Below are 21,959 nucleotides of genomic sequence, written 5' to 3' on the forward strand. Positions count from 1 at the left end.
GCATACCGTGAATAAAAAAATGTAACATACCTCAGAGAAAAACATTAGAGAACAATGCTTTCTATCATTTTGACACCAGGACATTGTTAAAAACACAGTCTGAGGAATACCAGGGAGTCTGGTGCTTAACTGAATTAAATGAATGAATTAGACAGGGTGTAATACAGTCTTGAGTCACTAAAGACCTGAGATATGCATTTAAAGGTTAATCTGATGGTGTGGTGGATGTGGTGTCGTCAGGTCACATGACCTCCTCATAAATGCGGACGTGTGTTCCCAACCTTCATAAATGCACAGCAGGCTGCGTGAACCGATCGGCACTGGGACTGTTGACTTGTATTTACTACAGCCAGCAACAGCAACAGGACGTGAAGAGACAAAACAGGAAACTGAACAAATGGTTTGGCAATGGTAAGGCGAATATGAGCCAGAGAGACGGACGTGTTACCTGTCTCTTCAGAGGAATGCTCTTGGCTAACTTTTGGACCGCTAACTGGCTGTTGAAGTCGCTCTTCTTCGGGGCGCAGCAGAGTCTGCAGATGACCGCTGTGGCTGTGAGGATGATGACGATGAAAAACCCAAGGCAATAGATGAAGATCTCCAAGTACGTCTGAGAGGGCAGCGGGGAGGGGGGCAGGTCTGAAACACCAGATCAGCAGACAGTCAAATCCTCAGGTCACAGCAATATTGTAGATCGTTTCTGGCAGGATCAACTCTCTCTTCTGAAGTTTCTGAATATCGTCACATACCATCGACTACAGTGAGCCATGCAGAATGATGGGAGACTCCGATGGAGTTTCCTGCCAGGCAGGTGTACTCTCCAGCATCGTTCAGAGTTACGTTCCTCAGAATCAAAACCTCCATTTCTTTATCCGTTGTGTTCAAACCTGCAGTCTGAGAGAAGAGAGAGAAAGGTGAATTAAAGAACTGTGTGCAGGTGGACGTGTTTATTTAAAGGATAAGGCTGGTGTTATAGTCAACAAATCCCACGAAAAGACCAAAACCAACAATGTGTTAGTCTGTCTACTTTCTGACTTCCTGTCTGTATGTAAATATAATATATATAAAATATCACCAGACGTATCCTTTAACTTATCCCTGATGAGTTTTTGAACACTAGTAGTGTTATCAGGCGATGCACACTCCTGCTGTCAGGTTTACACTGTTCCACTGACACTACAACTGACAGCCGGCAGCGGGAACGAGCACAGAAGCGCAGCGATGCGCCAACAAAAGGGAAAGAAAAAGAAGACTGCAATATTTGAAGTACTCAAAAACTCAGCCCTGCAAATATTTTCTGGAGAAGGATTCAACCCGTTTGTTTGACATCAAGGATACACACAATGAGTTTTGTTTGTTTTCAAGAAAACCCCACAGGGCAGCTTTAAAGCCCAGTGTCATGCAGGAAGATAATTATTGACAGTATGCACACGCTCCAGCTGTGCATAACATAAGCACAATTTTGGATAGTTGTTTCTTTGCTGGCAGAAACACAAGTGAACTCAATCCATCGAAGGTGCTTCTGCAATCTGCACAGATCACTGTGGTGATCCATTGTGCACCCCTACAGTACACTGGCACCTCGAGCGTTTGCTTCGGGGATAACTGCGGGTAACTGGTACTGCGCTTTGCTAGACTCGACTGGTGCTACTGACATTCACGGTTCAGAAATGAGTAAATAACTGATGAGATTCAGTTTTAAACTCGCTCTTTTACCATCCAATCACCAGACGTTCATTGTATTCAGCCTTTCTTGTGGAAAAGGAACATAATAATACGTGCGAAGCTCCTGGCTACGTGCCAGACACAACAAACCACACTGGCTGAGTGTCTTTCATCAGAAGTCCACAATACATCACAGATGTGGTTTTTCTCTGCTCTGTCAGAGAGATATGAAACCAGTGTCATGCAATAAAGACTGAAACCACTGCTAGTGAAGGTTATAACAAATACACATCCCTTTTATGTCAGTGACTAACAGCAGACCTCAAAAAATCAGTTTATACATAATGTAGCTTACTGTGTTTTCCCTTAGTATCCAATTTAAAGTGTAATGTTACCACGTTTTCAAATACTATTCAGGCCCAGGACTGGGTCGTGTACAGTCCTTTCTAAGTTGCACCATTAAAACTTGAGGATTATCTTAGCTTGTAAAGACTTTAGTAATGTCTAAATGAGAAAACATCTGTAGAGCCGTCCAATCAAACTAAATCAACAGGACGTCACTGCAGCTGGGTGTAAATCTGTTTTAATTTACTGATGTGTGAATCTAAACTACTTGGTAAACACTTGTGGTTTAACTTGGCTTGAACACATGAACAGTTGTACACACAAACCTTGAGAACGAGGACATACGGGTGTCCGTCCGGCGCCTCTCTGCTGCCGTTGACGGTGATGTGTTTGAGCCACTGGATGTGAGGCTGCGGGTCGCTGAACACTCGACACACAAACTCCACGTCACCGCCAACAACTGCGGTTTGGTTCGCCGGCAGACCCGCCTGCAGGATCGGCCGGTGAGGAGAGCGCTCTGGAACAGAACGTTTAAAACATGTCAGAGGTGCCAGTCATTTACCATCCTAAGAGAGGATGAAGAAGTCCACAGTAAGCCAGTTAAATAAAAAAATAAAAACCCACACATTTTTCTCTCCATTTCAGCCCTCAGTCCACACCTAAAACTTTCAACTGGTCTCCAGAGTGTGTAAATCTCAGTGTTAGACGACGTCACAGTCATAAAATAATGATTTTATCAGCAGCACAGTGAGGCAGCTTGGTCTCGTTACCATTAAAACTAGAGATGTCCTCAGCTGATCGTCTGGATCAGGTTCGGGGCCCATCTGAGCATATTTTAATGGATCGGTATCGGCTAAAATAAAGCAGAACCTTCCTTTACTTAACTTTCCTGTGTTTCCCCTCAGCCTGCTGGTGTTGCAGCGCTGCTCTCCTTTATGAGAGTTTAGCATATGTCTCCAGCGGCAGGTCACGTCAGCGGCCACTAATTAACGTTAACTCTGAGGTAACTTGACGACAAAACAAAATGAAACTTGTCTGTTGTCGGTTTGCGTTTCTGCACTCGGCCAAAGATCTTCTGTGAGGGAAGAAGCTCCACTGCGTAACACCTCTGTACAGTCAGAGTGTTTCTGTACTTCCAACAACTCCAACAGAGCGAGCGAGCTGATCGCGTCAATATCACGAGTTCTCCCAGTTAAACCTTCATTCATACCTTATCAATCATTTATAAACATAACAGTTTTGAACCAGGACCTTGGGTGTTTGAAATAACAGATGAAGCCTACTGACTTTCATTTATAATCCAATGTGCCTGATACATATTTAATCAACACTGCATATCGTCTGCTGCTATGTAAATGCAAGTATCGGATATTAAAAGACTCACATCGGGATCGGGTCCGTTATTAAAACACAGTGTAGATGATCACAGAGAGCAGGAGGCTGAGACTGCAGTGTAACCGCCTCCTGTGTCTGTCTCTTTACCAGACGTTGGCTGTGAGGAACAGTTTTGTTGTTTGGCGAATTGAAGAGAAGAAGAGATTTAGCCGTTTTCCTGTTGTTCAGGAGTTTGGACAGAGACAAGGACCTGGAAACGTTAGTGTGGACGCAGTCGCAACCGCTAGGTATTCTTACCAACTACATCCAGCAGGTAGGTGTGTTTGAGACTCCCGTATTCGTTCTCCACCACACAGGTGTAGTTGCCTTTATCAGATGGAACCACTGACTCCATTATAAGAGTCCACATGTGGTCTCTGATCTGAAAGATTGAAGATAGATAAAGAAAGAAAGTTTAATAAAAAAACAACTGTTTGGCCCTCTGTTGGTTTCTGTTTATAAGAACTGTCAAAAACACACCTTGAACCCTCCGATTCTTTGGTCCTTCCTGAAAACTTTCCCGTTCTTGTACCAGCGCAGGGAGGGAACGGGGTTTCCAGTTGCTTGGCAGCGAAACTTTACGGTCTTACTGGCAGGAACGGCGTGGAGCTGCTTCTCCATCTTCTCTGGCATCACCCACTGCGGCGCCAACACTAACGAGGAGACGCAACGAGGTAAACACCATAATTACAATCATTTGTGTTTGATTCATGTTTTTAAACACAAAAGCAGAGGAACAGAGAGAGAGAACAAAAAGGTTGAGGCTTACACTGGAACTTTTCGTTGCTTGTTGACAATTCATTGGACAGTTTATTTTCCTCCGAGGATGACTCATCGTCTTCTTCGTCTTCAGAGGATTTAACTGCGTCAGCTAAAAAAGAAGTTAGATGTTTAAAAGCTGATGTGTGCAAACAGGATTTTAAGGCTTCTTACCGGGAGTCTCAGATGTTCCCTCCAACAGACAATGAAACCAGTTTGTGGATTAACCTCTGACCTCTGACCCCGGCTCAGTAAAAAGGCTCGCTGTGAATGAGGCTTTAAGCCGTCCTACTCGACAGCCGGGCAGACAGGAGCTGTCGCCGCAGCACAGTAATACACCCAACCACTTCCGAGACTTCAGAGACCTCCTCCCTATCTGCCCCGGCCGTTAACAGCATGCAAACACACACATCCCTCCAGTCTTCCCCTGCTGAGGGACTGTGGGGAGCGGGGCCGAGCCCTGCACTTTTCTTTAAAAAAAGCAACAACCTCCCCAGAGTTATTAATATTTCCTTTGAACCCTCTCTTTGACTACAAGACCCCCCCAAGTGCAACTTGTTTCATCATTAATAACTAAAAGCATAAATCATTTTTAATTGCGTAACCAAACTTAAACCTTAACATTTATCAACACACGCAGTGAAAATGTACCAGCAGCAGCCGTTACGTGATCAGTTAATCGTTTGGCCTCTATAATGTCAGAAAAGAGTGAAAAATGTCCGGTGCAGTTTCCCAAAGCCAGGTGTCTCCGACCAACAGACCAAAACACACACATATTCAGCTTACGATAATATAAAACACAGACAAGCAGCAAATCCTCACACTGGAAAACCTGGAAACAGAGAATTTTTGGTATTTTTGCTTAAAAACGTTTTCTGTCGTTCGACCAATCCATTACTTGACTAATTGTTTCATCCCTATGGCAAAAAACAAACAACAAAAAACGGTGAATATTCCAGCCACTCTCTATTTCTGAATAACGAGCTTCTAATAAAGAAATACTTATGACCGCCACTGAATGAGTGAACCGGCAGGCAGCCGCTCTGTGGCTGCTGCTGGACGACAACCAGAATATTTTGGAGCCAAATAATAAAAAATAAATATGAATTAGTTGTAGCCCGACACGTCCGTCAAAATCAAACCAGTTCCATGATGTGCGAGCGGCCCATCGGCCTCAGCTGTACTTTGTGTTTACTGCGAATTAGCAAATGTTAGCATGCTAACAGGCTAAACTAAGATGGTGAACATTATACCTGCTGAACATCAGCATGTTAGCATTGTCAGTGTGAGCTTGTTAGCATGCTGATGTTTAGCATTTAGCTCAAAGCAGCGCTGTGCCTTCCTTCAGCCTCACAGAGCCGCTCACATGGCTGCAGACTCTCTCTGGCTTCCTTTTTGTGGAAGTTGGTTGAGATAATCTCTTATATCCATAAAGAGTCTGTTTCTCCAGCTGACATACTGGTCCTATTAACTAGTGATTGGTACGGGAACACTAAAGCCCTAATACAGAGACAGGACTGTTATGTTATAATAATATAATAATAAAACTTTATTTATAGAACACTTATCAAAACAAAGTACAAAGTGCTTAAATGTTCTGTTTTACGACCCACTGCCCGACACTAAAGCCATAATTTGTAACGCGTCATTCCTTTTTTTAAAACAATGAATCTTTTAAAAACTCTGTGGTAAAGAAAAAAATAAAAGACCCTCCCCTGCTCTTCCAAAAAAAAAAAAGTCAGACTACCTTCCCTTAAGAAAAACGAATCATTGTACGTGTTTCTGGCCCTGAAGTCTGCGTGAAGGTGAACAGGAGAAGCCAAAAAACAAAACAAAAAAACCCAACCCACTGAGTCACATGTAAAGCTGGGAATCCCTGTAAACCCTTGTGTTGTGGTACTGAAAATATAGATTATGGCTAATGTGCAGCTTCTGTTACACACATCAAACAGTTTATAAAAAGACAGGGTTGGGTTTTAGGGATGCTTTTTTACAAGAACTGAGTAGAGTTCATGGCCCCTTTACAGGAATATTTTACATTTAACTGGTTTTATCCTCAGTCTCAGAAAGCGGACAGTGTGAAGGAGGGAAGCGGTTTGATTTCAAAAGACTAAACCTTCATTTGAGAGAATATAACTGAGTGAGGTGGGAAATTAAAAGCAGGCTTTGTTTATGAAAGGAGTCTGCAGCAGAGAGGCTAAATTTGATGTGTTCTTGACTGAGAGAAAAACAAGAATTTATGGGCTCAAAAACAACAGTATCACATAGACTCGCACTCAGCTGGAGTCCAGATGGTTGGAACAATCACACCCGCAGAAGGTATATACATGCATATGTACACAAACACAAATACTGGCAGGAAGGAGTATGAATGTTTTCTGAAAGGGGTTTCTTGTGTTTATGTCTGAGAGAGCCTGAGTGGCCATAACACACCAGACTGTGTGCATCTGTTACTGTGTCTGGACAGGATACACAGACCATAACCAGCACGCTGAGAGCCAAGCCTCGGTTACACCATGAAAAATCACTTTAACTAGTTTCAGATGCCTCAAAGCCAAAAACAGCCAAACCTTGAAAAAAAGTCACTTTCCTATTAAAGAAATTCGCTCATTGGAAAGTTTTATAGTCTTTTATATAATAAAAGTCACCACGACCACAGCTGCGATCAGACATGAAAAGGCCCTCAAACAAAAGAGAGGAGGAAAGGTCTAAAACAACACACACACACACACCAGTTAAAAAAGGCTAAAAACACACCGGCAGAACTGGTAACTGAACGTTACATCCGTGTACAGAGGCAGAGGGACGTAATGAACAGAAGGAAGTTTTACATCAAACTCGTGATTGGAAAAAAAAAAAATCACAAGAGCCAAGATTTGAATCATAACTTACAGCGCTTCACCTTAATTACCTGGTTTCAAAAAGAACCGAAAATATTTTTACTTCAGCGAAGCATCTCTCACTGCCAGTCGGTCTGCCCCTCCCCACCCTGCTGCACACACACACACACACACACACACACACACACACACACACACACACACTTTTGTTTCACTATCTCGGTCATTGACATAAAGCTTTCCCTAGCCCCTTACCCTAACCGGTGTCTAAAACCAAGTCTTAACCCTGAAAAAGCAGTCTCCACCTGTGGGGACCTCAATGTTTGTCCCCGCGGTGACACCACCGTCCCCATGGATGAGTGTTCAGGTTAAACACATTCACACACTGATGGCAGGCGCCAACTGCTCATCAGTTCAAACAAACAAACTAAGCATTCACACACTGAAGACACCTCGGGAGCAATTTGGGGTTCAGTGTCTTGCCCGAGGACGTTTCGACATGCGGGCTGGGGGAAGCCGGGATCGAACCGCCGACCTTCCGCCTGACAGCCGCCCAACCTAATAGTGAATTGTTATGAACAAGCTGAAATGAAAGCTGTCTGTATGTAGCCTAACTGTTTATCTTAGTTTGCCACAAATCTTAACTTTTGGCAGATTTTCATAAACCTTGCCGCCGGCTGAGACGGCAGCCCCCCCCCCCTCTACCAGCGGTCGCTGCAGGCAGTGAATCACAGCAGCAGCAGAGGGAGGAGGACAGGAGGAGGGACCGACACTGACTGATGTCTGACTTCCTCATTCTTTCTAAACAGTATTTCGATGTCAGGGATATGATTTATTTTACTGACAATTTAGATTTGTTTCCAGTGAGATATTATTGAGTTTATATGGTGACTTTGCTGTTACTTTACATACAATATTTAGTTATATTTAAAATATAAATAAATTCTAATCCTGTTCAATTTATTCTTAAAAAAAAATATATATATATATATATATATATATATATATATATATATATATATATATATATATATATATATATATATAAAATATATATATAATTTAAAAACCCAATTCTTTAGTATTGATAAAGAACCGGCCGATAAGAGTATGGATAAGATAAAGATGCAATCCTAACGATTGTAAGTTTATAAAATATGATGCAAAGATAACACATACATTAAACTACCTGACAGTACATCAAACAGTTAAGATTATAATACTAAAGCCCGACCGATACTGTATTTTTGAGGCTGATGCTGATATCTATATTTGGAAGTTTTCGAAATCTGATAACGATATATCAGCCGATGGTAATTTGAACGAACAATCTTGATTCGGATCCCATATATCTGTTTGTTTTTAAAGAACTGTGACCAAGATACATACTGAGCGGGACATTTTACAAAGCTGTCACAGCTCTCTGTGGAGGACCAATGTGTAACGGTGACGCTGTTTCTAAATGACCGCAAACATACAGTAGTTTGGCATTTCTGTTACTTATCTGCCGCCAATACCGATATATCTGCAATAAGCTAATATCGGCCGATTTACCGGTTAGCTCTGCCAGCTACAGCATAGAAAATGCTACTTACACATGAACGCATCAGCATTTCTAACAATAATAAAACTTTATTTATAGAGCACTTATCAAAACAAAGTACAAAGTGCTTCACAACAAGATCAATAAAATACCACAGTGACGTTATAATCTAAAAGTACAATATAAATCTATATTGAGTATGCCGAACAACAAAAAGGAAACCTTGTTGTCTGGTTAATAATGTGCTCTCTGGCGTCTGTCAAACGTCTTGTTTCATCCGACCGAGAGTCCAAAACCCAAAGATATTCAGTTTAATTTCACATTAGATAGAAAAGCAACAAAACCAGGGGGGGGGGTTGGCACTTTTTTATGCTTAATAGATTATCAAAATAGTTGCTGATTCATTTTCTAATTAATTGACTAATCGTTTCAGCACTAGTCTGACTTACTAGTTTTAACCCCGGGAGGACTGAAACAACACGCAACAGCCTTATTTTATCGGATTCTGTTCATGTAGAAACAACAGATTTTGGTGATTTTGCTTTGGTGCAATCGTTAACAAAGACAGGCCTGGGGTTTCATCTAATTTAAAGTAAATAATCGCAATTTAAGCCACAGCATATCAATCGGTAAAACCACATTTAGATATTTTCCTCAAGTCGTTCAGCTCTACAGAACAGACAGAAAGACTTCTGACATCCACACTCAGACATCTGCGAAGGATCTTACCTGTGTCTGTGTCCTCTGTGGCCGGTCTGGACTGAGCCTGAGGAAACTGGACCAGCAGAACCAGCAGGACGCATGGCAGCAGCAGCAGGAAGCAGCGGGGGGAAGACATTGTGTCCCAACACATCAACTTACTGTGTCTTCCAGAGTGGGAACACACTGCAGCGAGAGAACAGAGACAGTAAAATTACACTCACAAGAAGACAAGATGCTCATCACCCTTGCTGCGTTCCCCATGGTTTAGGCAATTTACTGCAAATTGTGTTTTCTTAAGATTACTGACGACCATTTTTCCAAAGCAAACAATCACTTTCAACATTGATTTCCTCCCTTCACGGCAGCCAATGGTTTCCATTCATTTCACAGAAGTAGGGCTAAAACTAATGATTATCTTTATAATCGATTAATCTGCTGATTATTTTTTCAATCAAAGGATAAGTCTGATTATATTCTAGATTTTAGGTATTGTGTGTGAATCACAGCCTGATGGATCTTCTTCCTCTGAGCCACAGATCTGCATTGTTGTCCAGAAACTATTAAAAACACATCAGATATTTAGTTTACAGCAATAGAAAAGTTTGGCATTTTTGCTTGAAAATTGATTATCTACATGTCGATCAGCGTGTGGAGTGTAGTAAAAAAAAGGTTTTCCAGCAAGTTGCTATATTTCTAGATATTTGTTCGACCGACAGTCCAAAACCCAAAGATATCCAGTTTACTTTCATGTTTGACAACGCAAAGCAAGGACTCAGATTTGAGAAGCTGGAACCATCAAATGTTTCGCATATTTGCTTGAAAAAAGACTGAAACAATGAATCGGCTATCAGGAAGCTGCACTGGAAGAAGCTGCACAGAGCAGCTCCGAGGTGTGTCAGTATGAAGAAGGTGTTGCTGAAAAATGGTGCTCAGGTGAGGGATGGATCCATACTGGTTCACTGCGTTAAACTGATTGGGAGGGTTCTGCAGTAAGTGGCGGTAAGTGCAGGCATCGCTCCAGTTGAGCCGACGTATTACCGGCACTTTATACAGAACAATAACAAAAAGAAATCTGCAGTCCAGAGCTGCTGGGAGAAAGAAAATGCTCGTGGTCTGATTCGCAGCAATATAATTTGGTGATCTGTGACTTGGAAGTTCAATTTTGATGGATTTACATACCATCTGCAGCTGCTGAGGGCAGCATCAATCAATTTTATTTCTCAAGGGAAAATGTCTCATCAATCTGTGGCTGCAGCTTCTGCAAGGTGAGAATTTTCTGCTTCTCTGTTTTATATCAAAGATAATCAGTTCAACCTTTATATTTCGGACAGTGTTTGGACACAAAGAGAAACTGTGATGTGCAGTTTATGCACTAAACGACTGCTTAGTCAGAAAAATGATCTACACATTAATCAATAATGAAAATCCTTCACATCGGTCTCTGCTCGCTTTGCCACATGATAATAAATGACAAAACAAATAAAGACAGCTAAATGTTCTCCAGCAGCATTTGGGTCTCTGCGACATCATGCGTAATGAAATGAATGACGCCAGCACCCTGCTGCTCCACGGCGTTTTCTCCCAGGCTGCTCACACTTGTGCAGCTGTTTCTCCGAGTAGGTGAAGACATGGCGATGTGGATCCATAAACCTTTGACACTTGGGAGTCCACCCCCCCCTTTAGCTCACCTGTGACTACTAAATAACTGTCAAGTGTCAACCAAAACAGTGCAGCAGTGAATCACACATACAAACAGATGTGCACGCGACCTAAAACAAACACCCAGGCAGACCCCAACACCATTTGCTGCATGCATCGCCATGAGGGTGTGAAACGCTCCTCCTCCTCGGGTAAATGCATTATCTTGGTATGGGAGCTGAGGAGAGACGACTGCAGCCCGGCCAAACCTGGATTTTTTTAAACAGATAAGCCAAATGCAATAACAATTTATCAGCGAAAGTGTTTTCCCCCATAATCACGGAACTAAGTCTGCACTTAACGATCATTTTTATTATCAATTAATCTGCCGACTAGTTCCTCTATTAAAGGGCAACTACACCCTCAAATTTAGCTAGAACCCTTCCTCCCAGCGTATTTTAAAAGTGCAACAGAGGAGTGAGGGAGCAACGACCGCGGCTACGTAGCGTATGACGCGGAGGGTCGGGGGGCACGGAGGACAGCTCAGCGCTGCATGGACAGCGACGTGGGGGCGGTCGTCAGTCATGAGAAGCTGCTGTCAAGACTCCTGTCGTCCGCTGGAAAGACCGGGAGTCTGCTGGAGCTTTGACCATCACGAGAAGCACCTTTATGGCCCTGAGAGAGTCCCTGTGTGGGTCCCTGTGTGGGTCCCTGTGTGGGTCCCTGTGTGGGTCCCTGTGTGGGTCCCTGAGAGAGTCCCTGTGTGGGTCCCTGAGAGAGTCCCTGTGTGGGTCCCTGAGAGGGTCCCTGTGTGGGTCCCTGAGAGAGTCCCTGTGTGGGTCCCTGTGTTGTAGCCGAGCTCGTGGCTCTCCGGTGTGTCTCTGTGGGGGAGTGGCAGCACATAGTCGTAGCCATGCTGTTTATCGCAGTTAACGCTACTGTTCGGGAGTAAATAATCTATGCTGACAATACAATCTAACTACTTGATCACTATACTCAGTCCATGCAATTTGCTCAATCCACTCTTCACTAATACTCCTCTCCACAGTCTGCAGAGTCAGGAGATGTTGGTTTTATAGGTGGCAAATAGAAAAATTCAATTGCACCAGCCAGGTTTCAACCAGTAGAGGGCAATCGCATATTTCTAACAATATGTAGAATTCAAAAACTGTTCAATTTTAGAAAATCAAGCCAAAATGGCCATCAAAAGTTCCCAGAGTCCAAGGAGACGTCCTCAAATGTCTCGTTCGATATTTAGTTTACAGCAATAGAAAAGTTTGGCATTTTTGCTTGAAAATGGATTATCTACATGTCGATCAGCGTGTGGAGTGTAGTAAAAAAAAAGGTTTTCCAGCAAGTTGCTATATTTCTAGATATTTGTTCGACCGACAGTCCAAAACCCAAAGATATCCAGTTTACTTTCATGTTTGACAACGCAAAGCAAGGACTCAGATTTGAGAAGCTGGAACCATCAAATGTTTCGGCATATTTGCTTGAAAAAAAAGACTGAAACAATGAATCGGCTATCAGGAAGCTGCACTGGAAGAAGGTAAAAGAAAGAAAGCAGCTCCGAGGTGTGTCAGTATGAAGAAGGTGTTGCTGAAAAATGGTGCTCAGGTGAGGGATGGATCCATACTGGTTCACTGCGTTAAACTGATTGGGAGGGTTCTGCAGTAAGTGGCGGTAAGTGCAGGCATCGCTCCAGTTGAGCCGACGTATTACCGGCACTTTATACAGAACAATAACAAAAAGAAATCTGCAGTCCAGAGCTGCTGGGAGACAGAAAATGCTCGTGGTCTGATTCGCAGCTATATAATTTGGTGATCTGTGACTTGGAAGTTCAATTTTGATGGATTTACATACCATCTGCAGCTGCTGAGGGCAGCATCAATCAGTTTTATTTCTCAAGGGAAAATGTCTCATCAATCTGTGGCTGCAGCTTCTGCAAGGTGAGAATTTTCTGCTTTTCTCTGTTTTATATCAAAGATAATCAGTTCAACCTTTATATTTCGGACAGTGTTTGGACACAAAGAGAAACTGTGATGTGCAGTTTATGCACTAAACGATGATACCAGAACAGATCGATCAGTGGCTCGATGGAAGACGTTAAGCTGGAAAGTGACTTGAACAGTGAAGGAGTAGTAGAGGACAGTAAATGCAGTGGGACACTCATCAACTTATGAGCCTCGTAAACAAGATGAACGCTGGTTGGCTGCCATCACTGAGCCCTCAGCTCGCACTCTCTCCAGCTCTGAGAGCCGGGACATCACAGAGGAGACCTGCCGGCCCTGTAGCTGCTGACACGCTCAGCCATCTCATTACGGAGTCCGTCCTTCAGCTTCATGCTGCAGAGCGTGCGGAGCATGTGGTTGAGGGTGGCGTCCCCGAGTATGATGAGCATGACAGCGGAGCGTTCCAGGTTTATGAAGACATAATTAATACATTACACACGCACATATGAAGTAAACACTTAAATTAATTAGGCTTTTTGTGAGCATTGAAGAGTTTTACGTGAAAGTCGGGCTGCTGCACACGAGAGCCCCTCACAAAAACCTTCACAACTTTTTCTTGTTTTCCACACAAATGTGAACAGCTCCTCCAAAAGGCACAAACATATTCAGCAAACACACTGCCCGGGAACAGATTCACATACAGCATCATGCACCAAAATGAAAGCTGAAGCTGTTCAAAGCTCGATTCAGAGCCAATTTCAGCCGATCACAGATAACAGTATCGTTGTATATGTCAGATGATCAGTACCAAGAAATATCAGTACAGAAAAGGTTGTGTATATATATAATATGTATATATATAATATGTTTGGGGTCATTTAGAAACTGTTTGTCCACCAGAGAGCGCTAACAAGTCAATCGTGCAACTGTAAAATGTCCTGCTCACTACATATCTTGGTCTGGTGGCTGCAAGTAAGGATTATATTCATAATCAATCAATCAATCAATCAGCCAGTTGTTTTCTGGATTAATCGACTAATCGTTTGCTCATCAAAATTGGTTGTTTCGTTAAAAAAGAAAACCAAAGATCTTCAATTTACTTTCATAGACGAAAAGGGAAACCAGCAAATGTTCGCATTTGAGAAACGACAGCCACCAAAACGTTTTTACTTAAAAGAAGACAAGCTTCATGTACGTCGTTTATTCACTAAGTCTGTTTCCATCGCACTTTGTCGCATTTTGCTTTTAACGCTTCACCAACTTTTCCGCCTCAGCCAAGCATAAAAAAAAACCATTCCGATGTTTCTTTTCTGAATTTTCGCCGTTTCCATCCAGCTGCTTTTTATGCGCAAATGGAAAAAGCACATAAAAACAGGTGGATGGAAACACTATGGGAGGAGTAAAGATTATTATTATTTACACCTTTTCAACATCTGGCTATGCGTCTCCTCCAGAGGTAGTTGAGCAATCGGATTTCAATCCGCCTTGAATGCTACTTGGATGCATTTACACTCAGCTTTATTGCGATCAGAGCGATCCAATCCGCCCAAGACGCAGGAAGTGACTACATGTAAATGGGGTCGCTGACTGCACAGCAAAGTACTTCATAGATTATTATTTCTCTCTTTCTGCAAATCCTTAAATCCTGTCTAACACACTATCTATTCCTCAGCTTTTAACTAACTTCTGTCACTTTCGCCCACCCTCTCTGCTAAGCTTCCTGTGCTGAAGCCCTCACCTACACACCAGATTCTGCAGCAGGCTGGCAGCTCTGAATAGTTGTCATACTAACACACCAACTACTGCTGCCAGCCATCCATCTGAGTGGAAAACAACATACAGCCAGCGCGTGCCAAACAGGAAGAGATGCTGATTTGGACGTAGACGGCTGCAGACCTCACGGAGAGTTCATTTAAAGGAGAAAGAAGAAGAAACTGTGCTGGTCTGAGTGCAGCTGACTATTTCAAATGATAACGGAAACGGCAGAAAGAGATGAACTAATAGGAACAAACGAATAGGAGATTCAGAGTAGGGGTTACTGGTTTGGGCTGAGTGGAAAAGTGAGTCAGACTCTTCATGCACACTCCACATATTTGGATTTAACAGCCTAGCAGAGACAGATTACTATCAAATCACTGCGACAGTAACTATGCACTGTAAAACTCTCATTAACCACGCTGCTGCTGGGAAATACCAGAGCAGGAGAAACTGACACACTGAGCCTTAACTACACGATTTATCTGCCATATTGTATTAGTATCAGACAGATACCAGATGTAACTCACCTGAAGAGTATTTACAGCAGTGGAAGAAGTATTCTGATCGTTTACTTGCATAAAAGTAGCAATACTACACTGTAAAAACCAGTGGGGTAACTTCTGATACTCAAAGTACATTCTGAATGCAGGACTTTTACGTGTAATGCAATATTTTTACTTTTGATGTGTACATGTTGGTAATAATACTTACGTACTTTTACTTTAGTAAAATGTTAAATGCAGGACTTTTACCAGTATTGACGTGTGGTATTGCCTCTTTGACTGCAGTAAATAATCTGAATGGGCTATTTCTTCCACCACTGGTTACTAGTTACTTTACACATTGAGATTTTACAAACAAAACATATGATCAGCTTATAAAATATGATGATTTGTTATAAATTAAACTACACAACAGTATATAAAATAGTTAAAATTAGTTAAAACAACCTACTAATGATAATAATATCATAATATAAACACTCACATGAGCCATTTTCCTGCATTATACTATCACTTTTGATATTTTAAGTACATTTTACTAACAATAATAATAATAATAATAACATACTTTTACCTCAGTAGCCTTTACAATGCAGGACTTTTACTTGTAATGGAGTATTTATATAGTTCTGGTACGGCTACTTTTACTTAAGTAGGCTAAATGATCTGAATACTTCTTCCACCACTGGTTACTAGTTACTTTCAGATTTTTCTTACAAAACATATGATCAGTTTATAAAATATGACGGTTTGTTACAGATTAAAGTACCCAACAGTATTTCAAATAGTTAAAAGTATCTCCACCTGGACCATCGACATCAATAAATGTATAATAATCTCATAATATAACATATAAAAGCAGGTCTAACGCTCACATAAGCCTTTTTCCTCAACTGAAGATGAAACTTTATTTATCCCCCAGAGAAAGTTTGCAGTACAAAGTATGTGAGTGCAAATATAAAATATAAAGAAGGTGCAAATCCAAAATATACACAATGCAAGACAACTTCAACAGCAAAATGCATAATAATCTCATAATATAATATATAAAGTAGGTTTAATACTCACATGAGACATTTTCTGCATTATGTACCTTCACTTTTGGTACTTTAAGTACATTTTGCTAAAAATAATAATAACAACAACATACTTTTACTTAAGTAGCCTTTACAATGCAGGACCTTGACTTGTAATGGCGTATTTCTATAGTGTAAAAACTAATAGTATAATATATGAGAGTAGGTTGAACACTCACATGAGACATTTTCTGCATTATGTACATGTTGCTAATAATACTTATGTACTTTAACCTAAACAAAGCTTTCAATGCAGGTGTTTTACTTTTAATGGAGTATTTTTATAGTGCAGTATTACTTTTACTCAAGCAAATCAATGAAATAACAGCGTTGGGACATTGCTTTGACATTACAATGAAGCATTTTTACATGATTTCTACTTTTACTTTAGCTTCAAGTAGCCTTTAGGATCTGAACACTTACTGGAAAACACAGACAACAAACACACAGCTGCGACAAAGTCTACTTATGCAAAGACCCACAAAAGTAATGCAGCACGCAAACAGCTTATTTTCTGTAGAAAACTCGCATTTAAAGGTGAACTGGAGCCGTACCTGTAGGAGTTATCCACAGTGAGCTGTTCGCTTATATCCGAGGAGGGGAAGGCAGAATTGGAAAAATCAAAGGTTCGCTAGTCCGGCTGTGAGTAAAACACTGACTGGAAGCAACTTTTCCCGGCTGTAGCACACCTCATCAGACAGCCTAACCTCTGGGCCAGGCGTGTCGCTGGGCTTTATTAATGCTCTCTGAGTGACTCACACTTGCTTCAACACATCTCCGCCAGCGGGCAGAAAATGTCGGCGGTGCTGCTGCTGCTGCTGCTGGAGAGGAAACGTGGGAAAAGTGCAGCTCATTGACGGTATTGTCTCAGTATACACTCACAGAGGAGAAACGCCTACAGTGGGAGGTTCCTTCCCCCCCACACCCCCAACTGTGCCATCATTTTATTTACTCCATTTTCCGAGTGGCGCAACCGAGCCTCGAACCCGCGTCTCCTCCCCCCCGGTGCCCCGCACCGTGTGTCCACCAGCCCCCTCCTCTTTGTCTTGCAGGAGCAGGAAGGGAAGGATTTCCTGCTCCTTTACATTCCTGCTGTGCACGGTCCGTTGTCAACAAGCTTTCCCTATCGACTTGTTTTCATTTGGTCGCTTAGGTTTGGGTCAACTTTGTGGTCGACTTTGAGAGGGCGTGGTAACTGTTAATTCGGCCAATCAGAGGCTTACAATCCACTGTCAATCACTTTTTAGTATTATAAGGGGGCGGGACTAACAACTCGTCATTTGTTTTGTACACAACTTTTCAACTAGCTAGCTCGCTTACATGACATCCTAAAATATTTCCCCGCTGAAGTAAATGACCGAACTTAGACTGAATTCTCCCCTTGTATGATAATTTCTTATCAGTCGTTTATTTTAATTTATTTCAATTTATTGTATTTTATTTGATTTTATGTTACCAAAGACTTTTTTTTTTTTTATTTAAAGCTGTTCCCTCTGACTATATTTTCTATATATCTTTATACCGGAGAAATGGATTATATGTTGCCATGTTTGTTCGTAAATTCTGCAATAAAAAAAACAAAAACAAAACTAGCTAGTGCGCTAGCTAACGCTCCTTGAGCGTAACAGAATATAGTAACTTTCACCACTGCTCATTTTAGAAAGGCCACCGCAAGAAAACGTGCTCTTTGATTAGATTATCAAACGAACAATGGATCGTAGATGTTTGTTTCTGGCTTCCAGCATTAGCTAGCGTAGCTAGCGTTCACTTTCCCAGGATCGTGCACGGTGGGCGGAGTGGGGTCCAACTGCAGTCCTCCCTCCTGAGGCCCCTAGCCCCTCTGTTTTATGATGTTGGCTACATAAACTTCACTTATTTCACCTTAGCAGTCCACCAAAATCTGTTTCTGAACAAATTAATGAAGAAATAAGCAATGCAGTTTCTGAATCTTCACTCATATTAGATCTACAAGTTTGTTCCGACTTTCGCAAGGCGAGGGCACCGAGGCACTGCCGGTTTCCCCTGCTTTTCTAGCTCGTTAGCTTACTACTGTAATTTCCCATAGAGGTTAGCGGGTTAGCTAACATTAGCTCGCAGTTAGCCGCCAGCTACTCTAATGAACTCACGACGTGTGATTTCTTAAATGAGCAGTGAAAGTTACCATATTCTGAACTTTAAAATGTTGATTAAAAACGTTGCTCAAAACTTTGATCCTTTGACTAGAGATGAAAACTTCGGAAAGTTAGAAATGAGTTTTTGATTGACAGAGGATTGTAAGCCTCTGACTGACAGCTACCCCTCCCATTCAAAGTCTCCGTCTGCAGACATACCCAGGCCGTTTGGTTAGGGATTAACCTGTGGTGGAGGAAGTATTCAGATCCTTTACTTAAAGGGACAGTTCACCCCCAGATCAAAACTACCCGTTTCTCCTCTCACCTGCAGCGCTGTTTATCCATCTGGATCGTTTTGGTGTGATGTGCAGAGTTTTGGAGATATCGGCCGTAGAGATGTCTGCATTTTTTGAATATAATGGGATTATATGGCGCTCAGCTTGTGGTGTTCAAAGCGCCTACTTAATATACTGCTGGGTAGCTTATCTATAATAATATCTCATCATTTATGAGTTGATTTATATTTTGTATTAATAATCTGAATCTGTAAAGTAACTAAAGTTATCAGATAAATGTAGTGGAGTAGAAGTATAAAGTAGCAGAAATAGTAAAGTACCTCAAAACTGTACTTAAGTACAGTACTTTAGTAAATGTACTTCTGCCACTGCTGTTAAGGAATAATGCAAAACACAATCAGACATTAGTAACTGCTTACGTAGTAAACTGTTGTTTGGAATATTAAAACTGCAGAAATTAATCATGAAGTTTGTTTGTTTATGACCTAAAAACTTGATGATTCAACGAGGCACGCACGAGGACCGGGTGGAGAAAGTTTCTGAATGTCTCTGTTGCACTTTCCTGTGATCATAATCAGCTGTTTAGACTAGCCCTGGTTACATCACCACCCAGCACACACACACACACACACACACACACACACACACAGTGGATGTCCCACAGATGGACTCCATTGTGAATTCATTGGCAGATTGGCATAATGTGTGTTTGAGAGTGTCAGGCTGTGAACAATGCATCTGAGTGTTTCTCTCTGGGTGTCTGTGAGTGCACAGCAGAGCGCAGGGCCGAGACAGAGAGCCTATTGTGCGGTTCACTTTTACCAAACAGACACTTCTGCATGGCCGATCTTTCACCAAATCTTTGTCACGTTGTCCTCGGCATCATTTATTCATATTCATTTAGCTGAATATTAATATCCAGTGATTTTACAATGACTGCAAACGTCTTAAACTCCCACAAACATCAATCACATTCCACAAAATGTGGAACAGGATCGTACTTTTACTCAAGCACTGTACTTTAACTCATCCCGCTCTGTCGCGGGGGAGGGGGGCATCAGCGGACTGGGAGGCTGCTGAGGTCTTACTGGACTCATTAACTGGACTTCTCCTTAACTTCTGGCCTAGTGAAATACCTATTTGTTTACTTTTTAACTTATAATTACATTCATTTTGCACCCCTTACGTCAGTTTGCACACTTGTATGCGTGTCTGTGCTTAAAAGGGGCATACTTTTTTACTTTTATGTTAGTGTTTGACATTTGTTTTTGTACTATTCTTGCGCCATGTGGTTTGTTCGTGTACTGCTGGGTTTCTCCCCGGGGATAAATACAGTATCTATCTATGTGGATGAAATAATCCTCTGAGGACCAACAATAAAACACTGAATTTCACCGGCAATCTGGCTGCTGGTTGATGAGATATGAATGACTGACACACTCTGAGGTCGAGTAAAACCTTTTGCAATCGTAGCGTGTTGAAGTGGAGAAATAACTGTAGCTGTGGTGCAACTTAATACGAATTTCTTTGACTGTGTATTATATACATATACACAGTATGAGTGTATGAATGTATGAATGAGATAAGCTTGTCAGTGATTTCTCAGTCTGCTGGAGATTTCGGAACGATGCCACATATGAAAATATTCCTTTGTTTAGTTTAAAGAAGAGAGTTTGGGAACACATGGATCACATTAGTATCAAAGGAAGGGTGGAATTTAAAGCCAAATCAATATTTTCATTGGGCTATATTCAACTGTTAATGCCTCGGGACGTTATTAAGCCATTTTGTGGTGAAACACTGGAGGATAAAAATGTGCTGCTGTCCACAAGCCTGAGGATGTGGGTTTGACTGCTGTTGAAATGTGGGTTATGAAGTGTTGCTGTGGACTTGAACAGGCTTTACTGTCTTTATATGTTTGTGGTTACAGTATTTTGTAGCTTTAGAGGTCCTACTGTAGTCATTTTTCTGCACCTGTTACAGGGGAAATACAAGTGCAGGGAGGGGCTTTGAACTGTGCAGAACATGACTGTTTAACTTACGGCTGCTAGTTAATGAAGAGCTACTCAACATCTGAAGATGGAGGCAGAATAAAACGGTTATTGTGCACAAAGTTTTACATTGTGAGATGTAAAGTCTTTCTTGCTCGGTTACTGACTGTTGGTGGATGACAAAACATCTTTCTTTTCACGCAGATGGAGCCCACTGTAGAAACTCCTGGAGACATTTTTATTTACATTTTATTCAATTGTGGGCATTTTATGCCCTTTCTGGACAGCAGCAGAGAGACGACTGTAAATAAGGGGAGAGAGAGGAGGCCAAAGGGGGACGTTTCTGTACATAGAAGCTGCAAGTGGTGGAAGAAGTATTCAGATCCTTTACTTAAGTAAAAGTACTAACACCACACTGTACAAATACTCCACAAGTAAAAGTCCTGCAGTGAAAATGTAACTTCAGTAAAAGTATGTGAGTTTAATCAGGAAAATGTACTTAAAGTATTAAAGCAGTGCAGCGTCCCTGTGGCTGCTGTGCTGTTATATATTCTATCATCAGGTTATTATTCCTCGTGCATTAATGTAAAGCAGGATGTTGCTGCTGCAGCTGGTGGAGCTGGAGCTCATGTTGAACCGGTTTGTATCGGACTGCAGCTGATGATGCTTTTCATTCTGGATCCATCTGCTGAGTCTTTTCTCCATCGATCAATCGGTCGATCGGTTTGGAAAACTCGTGAAAACAGTGAGAAACGCCGTCACGACGACCCAGAGCCCAAAGTGACGCCTTCACCGTGTCGTCGTGTCCGACCGACAGTCCAAAGCTCGACGTTATTAACAAACATCACAGTTATTACAGTCGTTCAGAGGAAAAGCAGCAGATCTGCACATCTGAGACGCTGCAGCCAGGAAGTGATTTTACAGGAAAAATGACTTGAACGATTATCAAAATAGTTGCCAATCATTTTAATAGTCAGTTGACTTATTGATTAATCGACTAATTGTTTCAGCTGTACTTGTATAAGCTGTTGGGGAGTTTAATTTATAACAAAACATCATATTTTATAAACTAAATGTTTTGTGTGTAAAAATCTTAATCTGTAAAGTAACAGATAAATGTAGTGAAGTAAAAAGTCAAATTTTTCCCTCTGAGATGTGGAGGAGTGGAAGTAAAAAGTGACATGAAAAGAAAAGGTAACGTACAAGTACCTCAAATGTGTTCTTAAATACTTGAGTAAACGTAAAGGAGCATAATGTGAAAACAGACACATTTTTTCCTTTTTGAGCTCCACATATTGTCTGAATTATGGATCTAACATACTCCAAGACAAGAGGAAATAATCCAATCATTGAAACATGCTGCACAAACTGCGTCTCTCTGGCTCGTGTATCTCATTTATGAAATG

General features: G+C 41.6%; 1 protein-coding gene across 1 annotated transcript in view; it reads right to left on the minus strand.

Moving 5' to 3' along the window:
• fgfr1b (fibroblast growth factor receptor 1b) overlaps positions 1-17,125 on the minus strand; it is a 25,279-nt gene extending 8,154 nt beyond the window's left edge. Inside the window, exons 1-8 of the mRNA XM_044174553.1 lie at positions 16,710-17,125; positions 9,256-9,411; positions 4,154-4,255; positions 3,865-4,037; positions 3,643-3,766; positions 2,337-2,527; positions 750-894; positions 449-639 (exon numbers count right to left, since the gene is read on the minus strand). Of these exons, the coding sequence (XP_044030488.1) occupies positions 449-639; positions 750-894; positions 2,337-2,527; positions 3,643-3,766; positions 3,865-4,037; positions 4,154-4,255; positions 9,256-9,379 (1,050 nt within the window). The 5' untranslated portion in view covers positions 9,380-9,411; positions 16,710-17,125. The remainder of the gene's footprint in view (positions 1-448; positions 640-749; positions 895-2,336; positions 2,528-3,642; positions 3,767-3,864; positions 4,038-4,153; positions 4,256-9,255; positions 9,412-16,709) is intronic.
• Positions 17,126-21,959: the final 4,834 nt, after the last annotated feature.

The sequence above is a fragment of the Siniperca chuatsi genome, linkage group LG18, assembly GCF_020085105.1.
Source record: "Siniperca chuatsi isolate FFG_IHB_CAS linkage group LG18, ASM2008510v1, whole genome shotgun sequence".
NCBI lineage: Eukaryota > Metazoa > Chordata > Actinopteri > Centrarchiformes > Sinipercidae > Siniperca > Siniperca chuatsi.